General features: G+C 35.8%; 1 protein-coding gene across 1 annotated transcript in view; it reads right to left on the reverse strand.

The window, feature by feature from the left end:
• LOC122014271 (CSC1-like protein At4g02900) overlaps positions 1-16363 on the reverse strand; it is a 69782-nt gene that overhangs the window by 9547 nt on the left and 43872 nt on the right. Inside the window, exons 6-7 of the mRNA XM_042570460.1 lie at positions 11413-11548; positions 4874-4975 (exon numbers count right to left, since the gene is read on the reverse strand). Coding sequence (XP_042426394.1) covers positions 4874-4975; positions 11413-11548 — 238 coding nt within the window. The remainder of the gene's footprint in view (positions 1-4873; positions 4976-11412; positions 11549-16363) is intronic.

Raw genomic sequence — 16363 nt, forward strand, 5'->3', positions numbered from 1 at the left:
AAAGTAAGGTTTGAAATCTCGAGCCGTGCGGCTCATGTTTTGATCTTTAACTGGAACAATACTATTTTGGTATTATGTTGACGTTCCGATGTATAACGTCGGTGGTAAATTGAACATAAAAGAAGAAAAAGATAAACAATTAAGTTTAATATTTACTTTGCATTAGGAATGTTATGCTATGATTTTGACATTATCATGTCAAACTACAAAATAAATAAAAATAAAAATATTATTTCAATTTTCTAAGAAATTTTAGAAATTTTTCGGGATTTAAACAGAGTCTGTATGACATATCTAAGGAGATAAATCGATTAAACGTAGAGAAAGACTGTTTGGAATATCATTTAAGTTGAAAGTTAATTGATTTAATCAACCTAAAGTTAAGATTAATTAACCTATCTATATTAATCGAAAACCTAGGTTTCCTCTCCTATTTACGTCGATTTCCCTTTCTCCTCTTATCACTGGCACTCTCGCCCTGCTTCCCGAGCCAATCACAGACGTTGTCATCACAACGAGCCGGCCATCATCAGTGCAACCTCCACATAGCCACTGTCGTCAGCTATAGCAGTGGCTAGTATCGTGGCTAACACAATCGGCCCCTTTTTCGCTGAGATTCTCCCAATCCGGTCGCTGCCCCTCTCCCATCTCCGATCCATCGCCGCTTGTTGCGAGAGGCGCCACCACCGGCTATTGTGAGAGATGTCATCGCTCTCTCTCTCACTTGCGGACCCGAGCAGGGCAACAGCTACTGCCACAAGTGAGTTTATCACCTCGATCTCCTTCCTTTATCCTTATTACCACGCTGCCCATAGCCAGTACTAGAAGCCAGCAGCAAGCAGGCCGTGTTTAGACCACCCGATCTGCCACCATCTTGCTCATTGCTTGTCGCTGTTAGTCGTCGCTGGAGGAGTCGAGTGCTGTCGGATTAGGTAACGGGTTAATTAATTCGAGTTATGCACTGATAAATCCATAGTAGCTAGATTAATTTGGGTAAACTGGTAATTAATTGATTAATTGTACGTTGACAGGATTGAAGGAATGGAGTTGATAATTTAGTTGTGGATTAATTTGGTATTGAGTTACATATTTGGATTTATTAGTAAATCATTTATTTGGAGAATTGAAGGGGAGCCTTGGCGCAACGGTAAAGTTGTTGGTTCAAGTTCGAAATTGGATTACACGATCCTTATGATTCTGAAAGCAGATTGTAAGGTTTGGAGATCCTTATGGATCCCGCGAGGCAGAGCTTATGCAAGATTGGTTTTTATTTAGCAGAATGGTTAGCGTGGATTATATTAGTTGAGATTGAGTTTGGATATCCAATCGGAGCTTAGATGATCACTTTAGATTGATTCAATTTGGGGTTCTTTGATCAGAAAGGGAATAGGGTTTCTATTTGGTCCCGATATTCAGTTTAGCTAAATTGTATATGTTTATGCAGGACTCTGAGTACGGGACAAGCATCTCGACGTGGGAGTTATTTAGGCACAAACTATAATTAAGACAGGTACTTCTTCCTTGGCCTCTATAGTTCATTGAACTTAGTGCATGATTTTTAACTTATGGATTATGTCACTTTACCTTAAATCTACTCGTATTTATCCATGCCTGATACTTACCTGATTGACCTTTGAAATGATCTAGTTATTATTTATACAATCTTAGCTTTGGATATCTATACTCTATAGAGTATGCACATGTATGGTATGTACCCTAGGAGATACCATGTTGATTGCTTTTATGCATGTATGGTGCACAAGTGTATGATATGTACTATAGGTACTCTATTCGATTACACATGTTAATAGATACCTGATGGATCTTTTAATATATATAGATACATGTGATTGATACACTTATGTTTATCATGCTAGTTGCATTGATGATGACTGTGTTCGAGACATAGATACTAGCATCCTATACATCATACGCACTGTTTGCATGCTGACGACCATTGTCTCCCTTGTGGTGTGAGAGTCGCCAGTCATATTCGCTGTCCACTAGGCCACTCAGGGGTAGTGGCAGCTAGAGTTGGGTGCAGCTTGTCTTCTAATGCCCACTCAGCCACTCAGGGGTAGCGATGGCAGAGTTGTTTGCATGCAGTGGACCTCCTTGTTATGTAGCTCGATAGCTACTCAGCATCCTGCCCAACCGGCCACTCCAGAACAGTGGTAGTCAGAGTCGTGAGCAATCGTCACAGTCCTATCTATTCGGCCACACAGATGTCGTGATAGCTTGAGTGGAGTGTAGGAGTGGCACATACATGTTCATATACACAGATGATGCGTGTTGCATAACTTGGAAATACTTATTGTGCATATGCATGTGATATGTTGCATTTGCTTGGGATATGATTGTTGTATATTGTTGTCATGATTTATACATGTTCATTTATCATACATGTATATGTTGTCATATATATTGCTCAGGTATTACGAACAGATCTGTTGTTGATCCCTAGTGATTTACTAATCATACCGTGTGTGTTAGACCGGTACTGGTATGCACATTTATTATGTCATATATGATCATATTCTTATTTCCCTACTGAGACTGTATATTTTGATCCCCATATTCTACATTGACCATGCACTATCATGTCTATTACCCGCTAAGTCACCCGAACTCACCACCCTTTGTATGTTTTATATTCCTTAGGTAACATGTAGATGTTGCAGAGTCGTTCGGCATATCAGAGAACAACTTTATTTTATCTTTTGCTTATTTGTATTTCCTTGGATTTTATGGGTTTGGCATTGTAATAATTTTGACTTAGACTTGGTGTTTAGCATCGTGGCATTCTGGCGTTTTTAGTTTGGGTGACCTACCTTATGTCTTCCGCTATGTTTTTATTTCAACAGTGTGGGTTGCTTATTATCTTGCATGATTATGTATATCTCCAGACGTGTGAGCTGTAGTTATTATACATGTTCAGCTATGTGGTTACGTATCCAAGTTCCATATGTTGTCATAAGGAAGGAGATGTTGTCCGTTTGTCGGACAAGGACTCCTTCGGAGCATAACAGTTTTGGTATTATGTTGATGTTCCGATGTATAACGTCGGCGATAAATTGAACATAGAAGAAAGGAAAGAAATGAAGAAGAAAAGATAAACAATTAAGTTTAATATTTGCTTTCCATCATGAATGTTATGTTATGATTTTGACATTATCTTGTCGAACTGCAAAATAAAAATAATAAAAATATTATTTCAATTTTAGCATGTAAAAGAGTGTTGAATGTTACATAAAATGATACTCATTGACATACTTAACATAAACAATACAAGGGTGTTGAGTTTCAGACATTTATTGAAACAATATATTTTGGCAATTTCAGTGAGCATAATATGAGATTTCAAATGGGATAAACAATGGATGACCAAGTTGAGACATGCTACTATAGAGCTTGACATTGAACTATGACAAATGTCATAGAAAGAGCTATTTAGTATTCCTAAGACACAGATATTGATAAAAGTTATTTAAAGAAAATATAATTTAATGAAGTTATCACATCATTTGTTAGCTCAAATGATATGATAGGATTGACTTTATCGATTTTTATGATATTGTTGAGTAAGCTCGAGGGGAATGTTACAAACCTAAATATATATACCAAGGTATACATACTGAGGTTCTATTTTAAATACTATGTACTCTAGGGACCAAAGTGTTATGTTAAGAGTTATGAATAGTACAAATAGGTAAAAGGATTTTTACCAAGGAGACAATTAACCCTAATAATTTCTCCATTAAAAGAACAAGTTGATTTCCTTCTATATGATTTGCTTCTATCGATTAACATGCAACTACTCATAATTCATATTACGTATTTTCTGTTATAAAGAATGCGTAAATTCATACATAAAATTTTAAAATAGGATAATGTATTGCTTAGGATGTTAATTTAATTAGTGAGGTTACAGAAGTGGTTTTTTATTACTTAGGTAGATCATTTTGATATATCATGTGATAGATGAAAACATGGTGAAATGTGATATTATGTGTTATTGTTAATAGAATTAAATATACTTTTGAAAAAATAGGCAATCATATGCTCATATGCATTATGTGGTGGCTCAATCATATATTCCTTGCATATCTTTTTTACAATACTGCAAGGCACTTAATATTAACTCTAAAAACAGAAGAAAGAAATGTTCAGAGCTAATGTAATCACAAAACATCTAATATTGCACAAGAGGAAAATGAGTTTAATAGCAATATATCGATGTGCAATATATTCATTCTGTAATGAATTAAAAGTACAAATTTACGTAAGCAATATTTTAGATCTACAATGAACAAAACACCAATTTTACGTAAATCAGAATTTTATACATGTCACAGCAATTAACATGTTCATTGATATGATATATATCATACAATAAATATGATCTGTAGTATTTGTAATATATGCTAAGCTATGATTCTGGCAGCATTAATTTCAACTTACAAATGGCCTGGACCATCACAGTTATAAGAATGAAAGCTACAATGACAATCCTTCCTCTCACTCATGATAGGAATTCTGTTGAATCCCTGTTCCATTAAGCTACATGCTATTCAAATTTGGATAATTATTTCCCTTGCAACTGTGAGAAACCAAGAATCCATAAAGTTGATGCATTTTAGGCAAACATTGAAGAACAAATACAATTAAAAGGAATAGTTTAAGGAGCCATATGCTTTCTTCCTATCTAAATTCATGAAACCAATAGGTAAATCACATTGAGGTTTCTCAAAGATGACTTAAGATGAAAGGATAACATGCAAACTGTGAAGTAGAATGACAACAGAGTAGAGAAGCAAAAACTTAAACAAGTTTTAGCACTATGGATTTGGTAAGGTCTTTTACATATACAAACCTGGTGAGTTAGATAATGATCATGATGATTCACAGAAAAGAAATGCTCAACATGCTCACTAACTGATTCATCAGGATCAGGCGGAACATTTCTCACAAGAACCTAAATAAGCCATGAAAAAGTTAGCACTACAAGCTATAAAAGTTACAATTGGATACCAGAATATATCGATCAAGTGGTTCGTCAGAACTAATCAAAGATGACAAAACTTGAGAAACCAAAGCAAAAATTTTCTACTGTCAACACATTTATAAGCTATGTATTAGATTATGTGAATATGTTACCTAATTCATACAAAGTTTTGTGTCATTTGTTTGAAATATAATTTCAATATGTCCACAGCCATGACTGTTCTGTAAGATCAACAATCAAACCAAAATAGTTTTAGCAAGACAGATTATCTTATAGAAATTCAGCACAGAAAGTTGTTAGTAAATTGTCTAAGTAATAAGGTACCGATATGACTGTTTAAAGGAAATAGACAATAAATCATTAGGAAAAAGTATCTCTCCAAAAATTCTTTGAAGTAATCAGGATATTTTTATAGTATCAAAAGGCTTATAAGATGTCTGAAAAATATCTCTAGAAGCACTTCATAGACCTGAATGGATGATAGCATCCTTGGCAAGTAATTTTTAAATGTGAAACCTATATATCAGTTAAGAGGATAATTATATTATTGCTTTTGAAAATGGGTTGCAAGTCATGAATTTATAGATGTTAGGCATAAGTTTTAGATTTAGGCATAAGCTAGGATATGCCTTGGACAAGGTTTCTTATTTTTATCTAACACTCTCCCTCAAGTTGGACAAATATTATGTATGTTTAACTGGCTAGATAAACCATAAAAAGGTATCACAAAAGAAAAAAACAAAACAGTATAGACAGTTGGAAGTTTACAAATACTAGTGTAGCTAGATTAACATGCAGGGCTCTGATTGATCAACAAAACTCATCAATTAGAATGTGGTGACAATTTTACTTAATATGACATCCTTGACTCTATCTCAAATTGAAGACACCACATGATTGTGAAGTTTGTAAGGATGCGAGAGGTTGCTTAATGAAATTGATGGATTATGCTGTATCATCTACTCTTGAAATGAGGATTCAATATAAAGAAGAGACTAGAGACCGAGTAAAGGCTGAATATTACTCCAAGAGACAAAATTTCCTATAAAGTTTGAAGTTATAATATCTACTAGAGAAAGAGGATACTAGAAAAGAGACAAAAGTATGAATCCATTTTCTCCATGTTGCACTAGAAGTGTGGAAACAAGTGAGCTTAAATTTAAACATCCAGTTTTAGAAGGGAGAAATGCTAGGACACAATTTTTACTCCAAGAGAGAGCGGATTTAAAGTAACAAATAATAATTAATCTCATCTTAAATCAGGCATAAAAAAACATGTGAAAGAGGAAGAAAAAGATGAAATTGAATCCTGATTATACTTATGATGACAAGAGGAAAAGAAATTGTGAAAATTGTAAAAATATAATAAGTCACCTTTCTTTATTATATATCTCTCTCTCTTCTCCACAATTATAATTTTTTTTAATTTCTGATTTCTTTTTTATTAAAATATATTGCAGCTATTTATCTCTCTCCCTTTCATTCTTCTCTTTTTTTGGTATTCATCTCTTTCATTCTTATTTTTCTTCAAAGCTTGCCTTTTCTTACATCTTCAAAAATTTGGAAAGGTGGCTTGCCTCGATCAAGCCACATATTGAGGCAAAGTAGATGAGCGCATTTAATAAGGGACTGAGAACCAGAGCAAGCAAGTACCTTGTTCCTCCACGAGTAAGGTTTAAGACATATGGCGAGCTTATGAAATGGAGCATATTGAATCAAGGGCCAAGAGTCATTAGTAGGAGAGTTTGCAAATACCTTGAACCGGCACGAGCAAGATTTAAAGGATACTCCATTAATGAGCCCATTGAAAGAAGAGGGAGGCATAACTTCCTCAAGCCATACACTCTCGATTAGAACTGATAGGGGTCAAGTTAATAACCTAAAATAAGCGCTTCTTGAGAGGCATCTCAAGTTCTTTTTCATTTGCGTCCACGAGTTGGCCGTAGCAACCGCCCTAGGTGTGGGGAGCATTCCAGAGATCAACACGGGCATGTCGTATGAGAAACATGGCCATGCCACATTCTGGCCATAAAAACATCAAAAACAGCTAGCAATACAGGGTGGTCGTGCCCATAGGCATGACCGTGTCGCTTGCTCAACACCGGCATACAAAATTTTAAACGGCCATAACTTTTGATCTAGAATGAACCACGGGACAAACAACCAATCAAATCGAAGCTCTTTCAAAGATTTACAATTGGTGGTTGAACAAAGATGATGGGATCAACCAATAATAACCCCGTCTTAGGCCTGAAAAACATCATTTAAAGCATTTTTTGAGACTAGTACATACTTGAAGATTTTAGAAGGAAAGGCTCAAGCTTGCAGGTGAAGGGGAAGAGCACATCATCTGGAAGGGGATGCCTTTCCAGAGATTCGCACATTCCTTGACATTATTATTGAGCTCGCAAAACAAAGGCAAGGACAAAACATGCGACAAGGTAATGATTCTAACCCCTTTGGCATATTATTTTTCGAGGTGCTAAGCATTGGGATCGTTATGTTAACTTGCTATGAGAAAAATTGTTAATACCCGATATTTAGACGATCATATTTTGACTAGGCTTAGCCTTAGGAATTTTATTGATTTGATGATAAGTTGAGTAGGATTGAATAAATTGATGAGTATGAAGTATCTTGCTTATCTTAGGATTACCCTTAAGTTTTTGAGTTCAGTGGAGGTTGATATTTTACAAGGTGAAGGATTTCAAGAATGTTGAATTACTTTTCAGTTGTTAAATAATGATTATTTTGTGACATTAGATGAATTTGATTTGATATTGAATTTGAACTACCTTGTGGTGAGGAAAGGAGTGAATCAAGAAATATTGTTGGAGAATTGATCATCGACATAGCCCAAGCCCTTGATTATGATTTGATCAAATTTGAGGTAGCTCGAGGATGGATATGGAAGCTTGTGTAGCGGTATGCATGACTGTTAGGGATTATGATTATTATTGTCGAATTTTTAAGGACCAATTACCCTATCCCGTGAGCCTATTGATACGGAGCCACCACTTCACCCATCCACACGAGTCTCTCCACTTAAACATTCTTTTCTTTCTTTTTCTAGTTCTTCAGCAAGGTATTCGACGTATAATTTTTGACACCATGACTACCTTCTCCGCCAATAGAGAGGAGCAAACTAAGTAAAGACAAAGTATGGAGGAGTACCGTTGGCAGTGGAACGACTTATATGCTTGGCATGCATCATTTAGTAGCCTCCCTAACTTTCCTCTTTTTCCACCTCCTCAATAAATTTAGTAATCATTCAAGACAATGCTTTATTCAAGTCTGGGGATGTTAGTTAGTTGGTCCGTTTTGTTAGTTTTTAGTTTAGTTTTGTTAGTTTCATCATGTTTCATTTTGCATCATCATTTTTTTTTAATTATTTTATCGCATAATCATGCTTAACATGTCACATGCATTGTTTGTTTATTCTTTATAGTATGACATTAGCATGATGGACTCTATGTTTTTGTGAAAAGCATGCTCATATCTTTAGCAATTTAGTTTTTTTTCCTATCTATGGTAGTGCGACCTAAGCATTGTTGAGTTGGAAAATTTTGGGGTTAGCCTACTTGCTAGTATCTTTATACTGTTTTCACTAATACTTGATATTGAAGGTTGATATATATCTATGAATAGTTATAATTCATAAAGTTGGACTAGTACCTTTGTTTTCCTAGATGACCCCTTATTGCATTTTGGTTACGAGAGAAACATTCGAGTCGTGGTACTTATTTGAAAAAATCAAAATAGCAAAAGAAAAAAAAATAGAAAAAAACTTGTGTGAAGAAAGAAAAAAAAATGTGTAGTGTGAAAAAGAAAAAAAAGGATAAAAAAGTAATCGTCATGGGTGGAAACGATATGGTACTCTTTGAGACTGAGTTAGGTTAGCACCTTGAGGGGGACAAATCTTACGTATGGCAGATAAGTGTCTATCGCCGGAGGTATTGGGAACACAGTTAGACAATGACTTAACTAGAATTGGTGATTGAAACTTGAGAGTCGAGTCACATTGCACTATGCACGTAGAACTTTCATGTTAGGCCACATTAAGATAATTCGTATGCCTTTGCTCACTAGTGAAACTATTTGATAGGATTTGATAAATTCGCTAGGGATTATAAGTAACATTCACACACATAGGTTTAGATTATAGTTTTTTCTTGAGGATAGTCAAAAGTTTAAGTCCAAGGGTATTTGATGTGAGTTTCGTGCATAGTTTTTGGTATTGTTTTGCATACATTAGCACATTTTGCATATTTTCATCTTTTTTGCATTGTTTTTACTCTTTTAGTTCCGAGAATTGCTCTTTGTACTTTTTTATTGACAGAACATGAAGATCTGGACGTTGGGAGCGAATTTAGAGACGAAAAGCTAAAGGAATACTCATTGCAGCATGATCCATGGTCATCCCGTGTTGCCCAACACGGTCGTGGATCATTAAGGAAGAAGAGGCACCTGAAAAGCATCAAATCGGAGCCTATAGAGTATAACACAGCTAGGCCGTGTTGGCCGACATGGTCGTGTTCTCTGCTGCCCCATGACGAAAAGTGCACGCCAAACTTCAAACAGACATAACTTTAACCCGAGTTGAGCCACAGGGCCCACAACCTATCAAATCGAAGTTCATTCTGAGATCTACAGTTTGGTATAGGGTGGAAACCATAACAGCCGAGTTTTAGGCCCCAAAACATCATTTTTGTGGGCATGTGGCAATGCCCCTATTTTTGCTGAAATTTTGTATTTTAGGAAAGTATCCCCAATTTGTTAGGAAAGTTTATTAGTTTTGGTATCCTTAGAGGCTATAAAGGAACCAAGGGAGCACTTGTTTAAGGCATCTAGGGATCCATGGATTCTGCCCTCCCTATCAAGAGGATTTCCTTATGACAAGGAATCTTAGGAGAGTGTTGTTTCCAAGGAGTTGTCGAGATTTCATCTTCCAGATAGCTTGGAGATCAAGTCGAAGACAAACATGAACACCTCGACTAAGCCTTTCTTCTTTTTTCTCTTTGATTTGAATTGTAAAATGCTTTCCTTTATGTCTTTTGCTTGTTCCTCTATCTCCATGGAATAGTCTCTTGATTCTAGGATGAGGGAGTAGCCCGATGCATTGTTGACACCTATTTTGTATTTATTCGTCTCTTTTTATCACATAATATGTTTGATTTATGATCCAAATTTAGTATGCATACACACCAGTATAATTCTAAAAGTCTATACCGGTACCTTGGTATAAACTACCTTCATAATTATCAAACACAGGTAAAAGAGTGAATAGCATTTAGAGTGTCAATGATCATCATGATGAAACCAAAATTCTAAAATTGCTTCCCAAAACTAATTTTCTCCCACAAACACTTCTTGTTTTCTTAGTTAGTTTTCTTTCTCTTACGATTCTCTCGACTTTGATTGATTTATATAGCATGTTTCATGATTCTAACTAGTACTCGATTTAAAGTCTCGTAGGATTGATATTTTATTACTTGATGACAATCATGCTCTTGGGGATTTCGCCCATTAATATACTACCATTTCTTGTTGTTGGCTCTAGTATTGATATAACAAACAACCAAGCCTTTATCCCACTAAGTGGGATTGGTTATATAGATCCTCCTACGTCATTAGGTTCAACCCCCCTACTATATCTCATTTATATTTAAATAAATTTTATTTTATTTTATTATTTCTAACCAAATCTTCTTTAGTCTTTCTTTCTTGATTAATATATATATATTTGTCATGGTTTCATATCACCTGAAAATATTTATTAATGGCCTAAGTATATTTTGTATCATCTTAAATGCATCACTCATAAATTTTACTCAATAGGTGAAACTCGACTTTTATCTTTAATGGTTTCATTTCTCATCCTCGTATGTCTGCACATCCACCTTAATATCCTGATCTCTATGACTCTCATCTTTTGCTCATGTGCTCACTACATCACCTAACATTCATCTCTATATAATATTAATACGGGAAACAAAGGAAGCCATGAAATTATGGTCATATCACATGGACAGAGACATAGTATGCAAGCAACACACTCCAGGAGGTGATTAGACAAGAAGGCTTCCATAGAGAGTTTGTAAGGATGCCAATAGAGATGCAAGGACGCCCATTAAGGAGACATCTAAAGGCAGACTCATGTTTTGGAGAAGGGGGAGACTGCCACACTACATTAAATCATGGCCTCTCTTCAAACCTGAAACTTAACCAAAGCAACCAAAAAGTTGTGTTGCCAAGTGAAAAGTATAAATTTCTTCGATAAGAAAACGGTGCAATTACAGTTAATATAAAATATCCATGCAGAACTAAAGAAAATGTTGTAAACTTTAAATTCTAACACAAGATGTTGAAGAAACTTGACAGAATGAAGAATATTGGACAGAACTTACTGTAAAATGATCTGGTCGCCGACCAGCAGTAGCCAGAAAATGCAACCTCATCGATTGTATTTTTTTGTATTCCATGTAGAGTACATAATATGTCCAAAACGTAAATACATAGGCCATTCCCACATGTGCCCAGAACCTGACAAGGGAAAAACCTACTTATAAAACACTATACATGCAACCCTCAGTGCAAAAAGGAAGGGAAAATCAAAGCCAATGCACTATTTTGGAAATGAAGAATTTTGGCAATAGAACAACTATCCAAAGAAATAGTGTTCAAATAACAGATTTACAAAATCAACAGAAGACTTATATGTGAAATTTCAGAGTCGCAGACATATTTAACAGTAGTCGTATCAGAATTCTGAACACTTGTCCTTGAAAACTATGCAAATCTAAACCTAATCCAATTTTTCATACAACAAAGGCGACAAAGATAGAGTTTATTTTCCTAAACAAATCATCCCACCATTGAATTCTATGTAAGGCCAAAACTCTCATAATACTCGAATCTTTTCTCATAATATTCTTGTTAATCATCTTAAACTCATATATTCATATTCATTATGCTAACATAATCTATGTGTTCTTTCCTAACCATCCAACAGTTTTTATTACAACCCTAGAAATTAAATAAAAGCAAATTGATAAAATTAATAGCTACAGGTGATTATAATAGTTGTTATTGAGCCATTCATTTAATTGGAGCAGGTTAGCTGTGTTTAGAGGTTGATTATGAGTTGGGTTTGAGCTGGACTCGGATCTAAGTCAGTTCGATTAGGTTTATTCTGAACCTAAACTAATTTAAAGTTAATAGGGAACCACTTTCTGTTTGATTTTGGAGAAGTGGGGTCCATAAGGAGGGCCTTGTGACTAACATTCTGTGGACTTGATTTGGATTAAAATAGATCAGTTTAGATTAGTTGATTCATTTGTATCCTTTTTGGTTCGAGGAGTTTTTTAGTTAGGAATTATATATAAATTGCCTCTCTCAGCCCGACCTGTTCCAATCAATTTAGTTCCTCTTCCTCCGTAGCATGCCCAAATGTGAGCACAATCGGCTCAACGATTAACCCCCATAGCTCGCTCCTTATGTCCCTTACTATCTTTCCACCTCCCCTCCCTCTCTTGATTTCTGCCTTTGTGGTTGTCATGAGCCATGACCCAACACTAAGGCATGGACCTTCCCAGCGACCTCAAATAACAGTGTTGATCCCTTGTCCCATCTCTCAATTTCTCTCCAACATGATTTCAACTACTCCACTATTGCCGCCAAGCCCATTAGTTCCCTTCCCTAGCACGGCAGCAAATGAATCTAAAACCCTAATCCCCCCCCCCCCTAGAGACCAGATCCCCTGGTTCACAAAAAAGTAGACCAAGAGAAGGATCGCTTGCAATTGAGGCCGGATCGTGGTCGCGATCCGGCCGCAATTAGTTGTGATCCCTCCCTGGGTTCACCGTCCCCCCGGTTATAGTTTGGGTCGAGGCGAATGGCCGGAGGCTACCGGCAATGGGCAAGTGGCCAGGCTGGCTGGCGCCAAGCGAGGGACGACCTCCGACTACCCGCCCCGACCCAAACTATAGCCTGGGGTGGACGGTGAACACAGAGAAGGATCACAATTTGCATTGGGATTTCATCTCTCACCATCTAATCTGACCACTTAGAGTTGTTGGGACTAGAGACCATCTTTCATTGCTAGCTGTAAACCTTTGCTGGAATCCCTTTGTTTTCCAAATTGGTGAGATCTCTTAATCCTTTTTGTTTTTTAGATCTTTGTTGATATTAACTTTCTCATCGTTGTAATTAGGGTGGTAGCTAGGCGCAAGAATTTGCCATCCTCTAGGTTTGGATAGGTCCTTATGATCTGAATCTTGAGTTCTAATGAAGTATATCTTGCAACATGAAATGAGACCCAATTTTCGTTAATTTTTTTTATCAAAAACTAAACAAGGTTAAATTGCAAATGAGTGTCTCATACGAGATGATCAAAGTGATGATAATACAAGAGGATATAACATTGTTCAGAGACATTGTTCCTATGATGCAGTGACAACAAGATCCTATAATCTATCATCCTCCATGTTCGGGTAAAGGATGTCTTGTTTTCTCTTCTCCTTGCTCAAATAGGTTTCTTATGATTGAATCTTCAGTTCTAATGACGTATATTTTGGAATATGATGGTCAGCTAAGGTAAAAGGGGTGAATAGGCAGCATTAAATTTTTGTTGATTCTTCCAAGCACAAACCTCAAACACAGATACAAGTTTAAATTGCATGTGTGATGCAACAGAAATAAATAAACTAAATGCATAGCACATTAGCAAGAGAATTTAACATTGTTTAGAGTCTTGCTTTTACTCAACGGCCTATGATGGGGTGGCAAATAAGGTCCAGAATTTGTCATCCTCCATGTTTCAAGTAAACATGTCTGCGTTCCTCTTCTTGTTGCTTGGATGAGCTTCTTTTAATTTGACTCTTGGGTTCTAATGATACATATGCTGGAAATTTATGGTTCAACTAAAGGTGAATGAATTACATGATTTTCGACAATTCTTGCAAGTACAAAACTCAAATATAAGGTTGAATTGCAAGTGGGTGTGTGACGATCAAATTGATAATAGTGAAGAGGAAATAAGTAACTGAAAGACTATAAAATTGTTTAGAAATCCTTCGCCTATATTACGGTCCGTGATGTGCCTGATGCATCAGTTTTCAATGATCAATTAATCCACATCTTTAAATGAGTCAATGGGATAAGCATCTACTAGTATGAATGATACGTTGCTAAAATCCCTCACAACGACAAGCTTTAGATCATCTTTGGTGCAACTCTCAACTAGATTCCCTCGACTTGAGCAAACCCTTGAGCTAAACTTGTTGTTAGATCAAGAAACCCATAGGGTAGAAACCCTCTACCCAAGCACAACATTGACTCATGCTCACATCCTGCAACCCCATCCAAGGTCGCCTCAAACAAGCTCCTGTTGTCACAAGAATCCTTCTAGCTAATGATTACAATACAGGAAATACAACCATTTCTAGACCCCCTTTAGAAGCACAAAAGCTCTCAACAAGAAAAAGCTCATACTCACATAAATAAATGCAATGAAAGAATAGGAAAAGAAGTGATTATTGAGAGCTCAATAGGTGAGAAAGCCTGAGTCTTGTCAAGGCTCTTGGATTGCTTTGAGCACTTTATGAATAAACCACAACCAAATGAAAATGTACTAAATGGTGGTTCTATACCACAAGCTCTTTATGAACTTACATATCTAATGCTCCAACACTCACATAGTTGATTTATACCCGAGTTGACTAGCATTTTGATTCAGTTGATTGGACCACTTCAAAATGAACCTTGGATTCCGATGGCTATATTTTCAATCAACTTAAATGAAATAATGATTGTATTGAATGCTCATAACTCCAATCGATTGAAAAGTCTTTTAGTACATTGTTGTTTAAACAAAAATATTCTATTTGCCCAACCCACAACCCTTCGAAACTCGAAACTCATACAATATGAATGACTTGCATCTAGTCGACTGTTTGTGCTAGTCAATTGGTATTATCTGGGAAGTTCAAATTTACACGCAACTCATCAAAAGTTGCATAACACCCACACTTGAATTAATGAACAAACATGATTTGAAAACACCTAAAAGTAATGAGGCTTTATCATACAAGCGCTACATAATCAACCCTCTGCCTAAACAATGACAACATCATTACAAAAACATCTGATAACAAAACCAAGATTGCATTGCACACACAATATATGGACATAATCTTTGAGTTCACCTCAAGCTTGAGGACCATCTACAAGCCTAATGCCCTTTCTAGCTCCTCACTAGCTCCAAGGAATCATTCATCCTCCAAGCTTGATCTCCAATCTTTAGTCTTGTACAACAAATCCTATAGACTTGATGCGCGACATTAAATAGACATCTAACTTAATTTGGATTGTCAAAGCATAGGTTATATTCTCAAAACATCAAAACACTTTGGTTAAAACCAACCACAAGTGAGACTATTGTCTCAATAGCATATAGGGTGATTCGATGTGCAATAGATAGAGTGGTGGTATACTAGTTGGATTGTGAGTTGTGGTTAGCTGTCGAAGTGTTGTTTAATCTAGATTATATCCTATCCTTAATCTTTTTGGTATGTTTTAAATTATTTGTGATAGAATCAATCTTTTAATAGGATTTCTTACTAATGTCATTTAGGGGAGCAACCAAGGTATTTTCTTTAGCTTGGAGTTGTGGATGCTTAATCCTATCATGGAATGCATCTCCATTTGAGTCTGTAATTAATTTTTGAGATGGATCTTTTGTGCGATTTTGTAATTTAATGTGTGATGTTGAGGTTCATAATTTGCAAGGATTGGGGAAATCAATTAGTTTACCCCTTCTTAATGTGGGTCGAGAACTAGGTAAAAATTTTTGTTATGACTAGTAATTCATGATGTAGAGTCAAAACTAATAGTCGTTCTCATTCACATTTTCCATATTTAGTTTCTATTAGAGTATCAAGGTTCTTTTGAGACAATTGCATGTAACATGAAGTTTCATCCTCAAGGTCTTTTGGGGATAGTTGCATGTGATGTCAAGCTTCATTTTTGAGGTTGGATAAATGTACTTTTTCTCTCTTATTAACAATTCTTTATGCCTGAAATAAAATATGAGAAAGACTATTTAGTTTAATATGTTGCTACAATTGTTCTTTAAAGGAGATTAAAATGATGCTTAATTAGTGGATTCTAAATGAACTAAATTGTTACATTTTAACTAATTGGTTAAATAATGTTAACATTCCATGTAACTTCCACATCTAATATTACTTTCGTCTTACATGCTATTAATTAGATCTACAAACTTCTAATACATTCTTAAAATAGAAAAACTTTTCCAAAATAGTGACAAGGCTTCCTCAACTAATTATACCTTAAATG

Source organism: Zingiber officinale, chromosome 8B, assembly GCF_018446385.1.
Source record: "Zingiber officinale cultivar Zhangliang chromosome 8B, Zo_v1.1, whole genome shotgun sequence".
Classification (NCBI taxonomy): domain Eukaryota; kingdom Viridiplantae; phylum Streptophyta; class Magnoliopsida; order Zingiberales; family Zingiberaceae; genus Zingiber; species Zingiber officinale.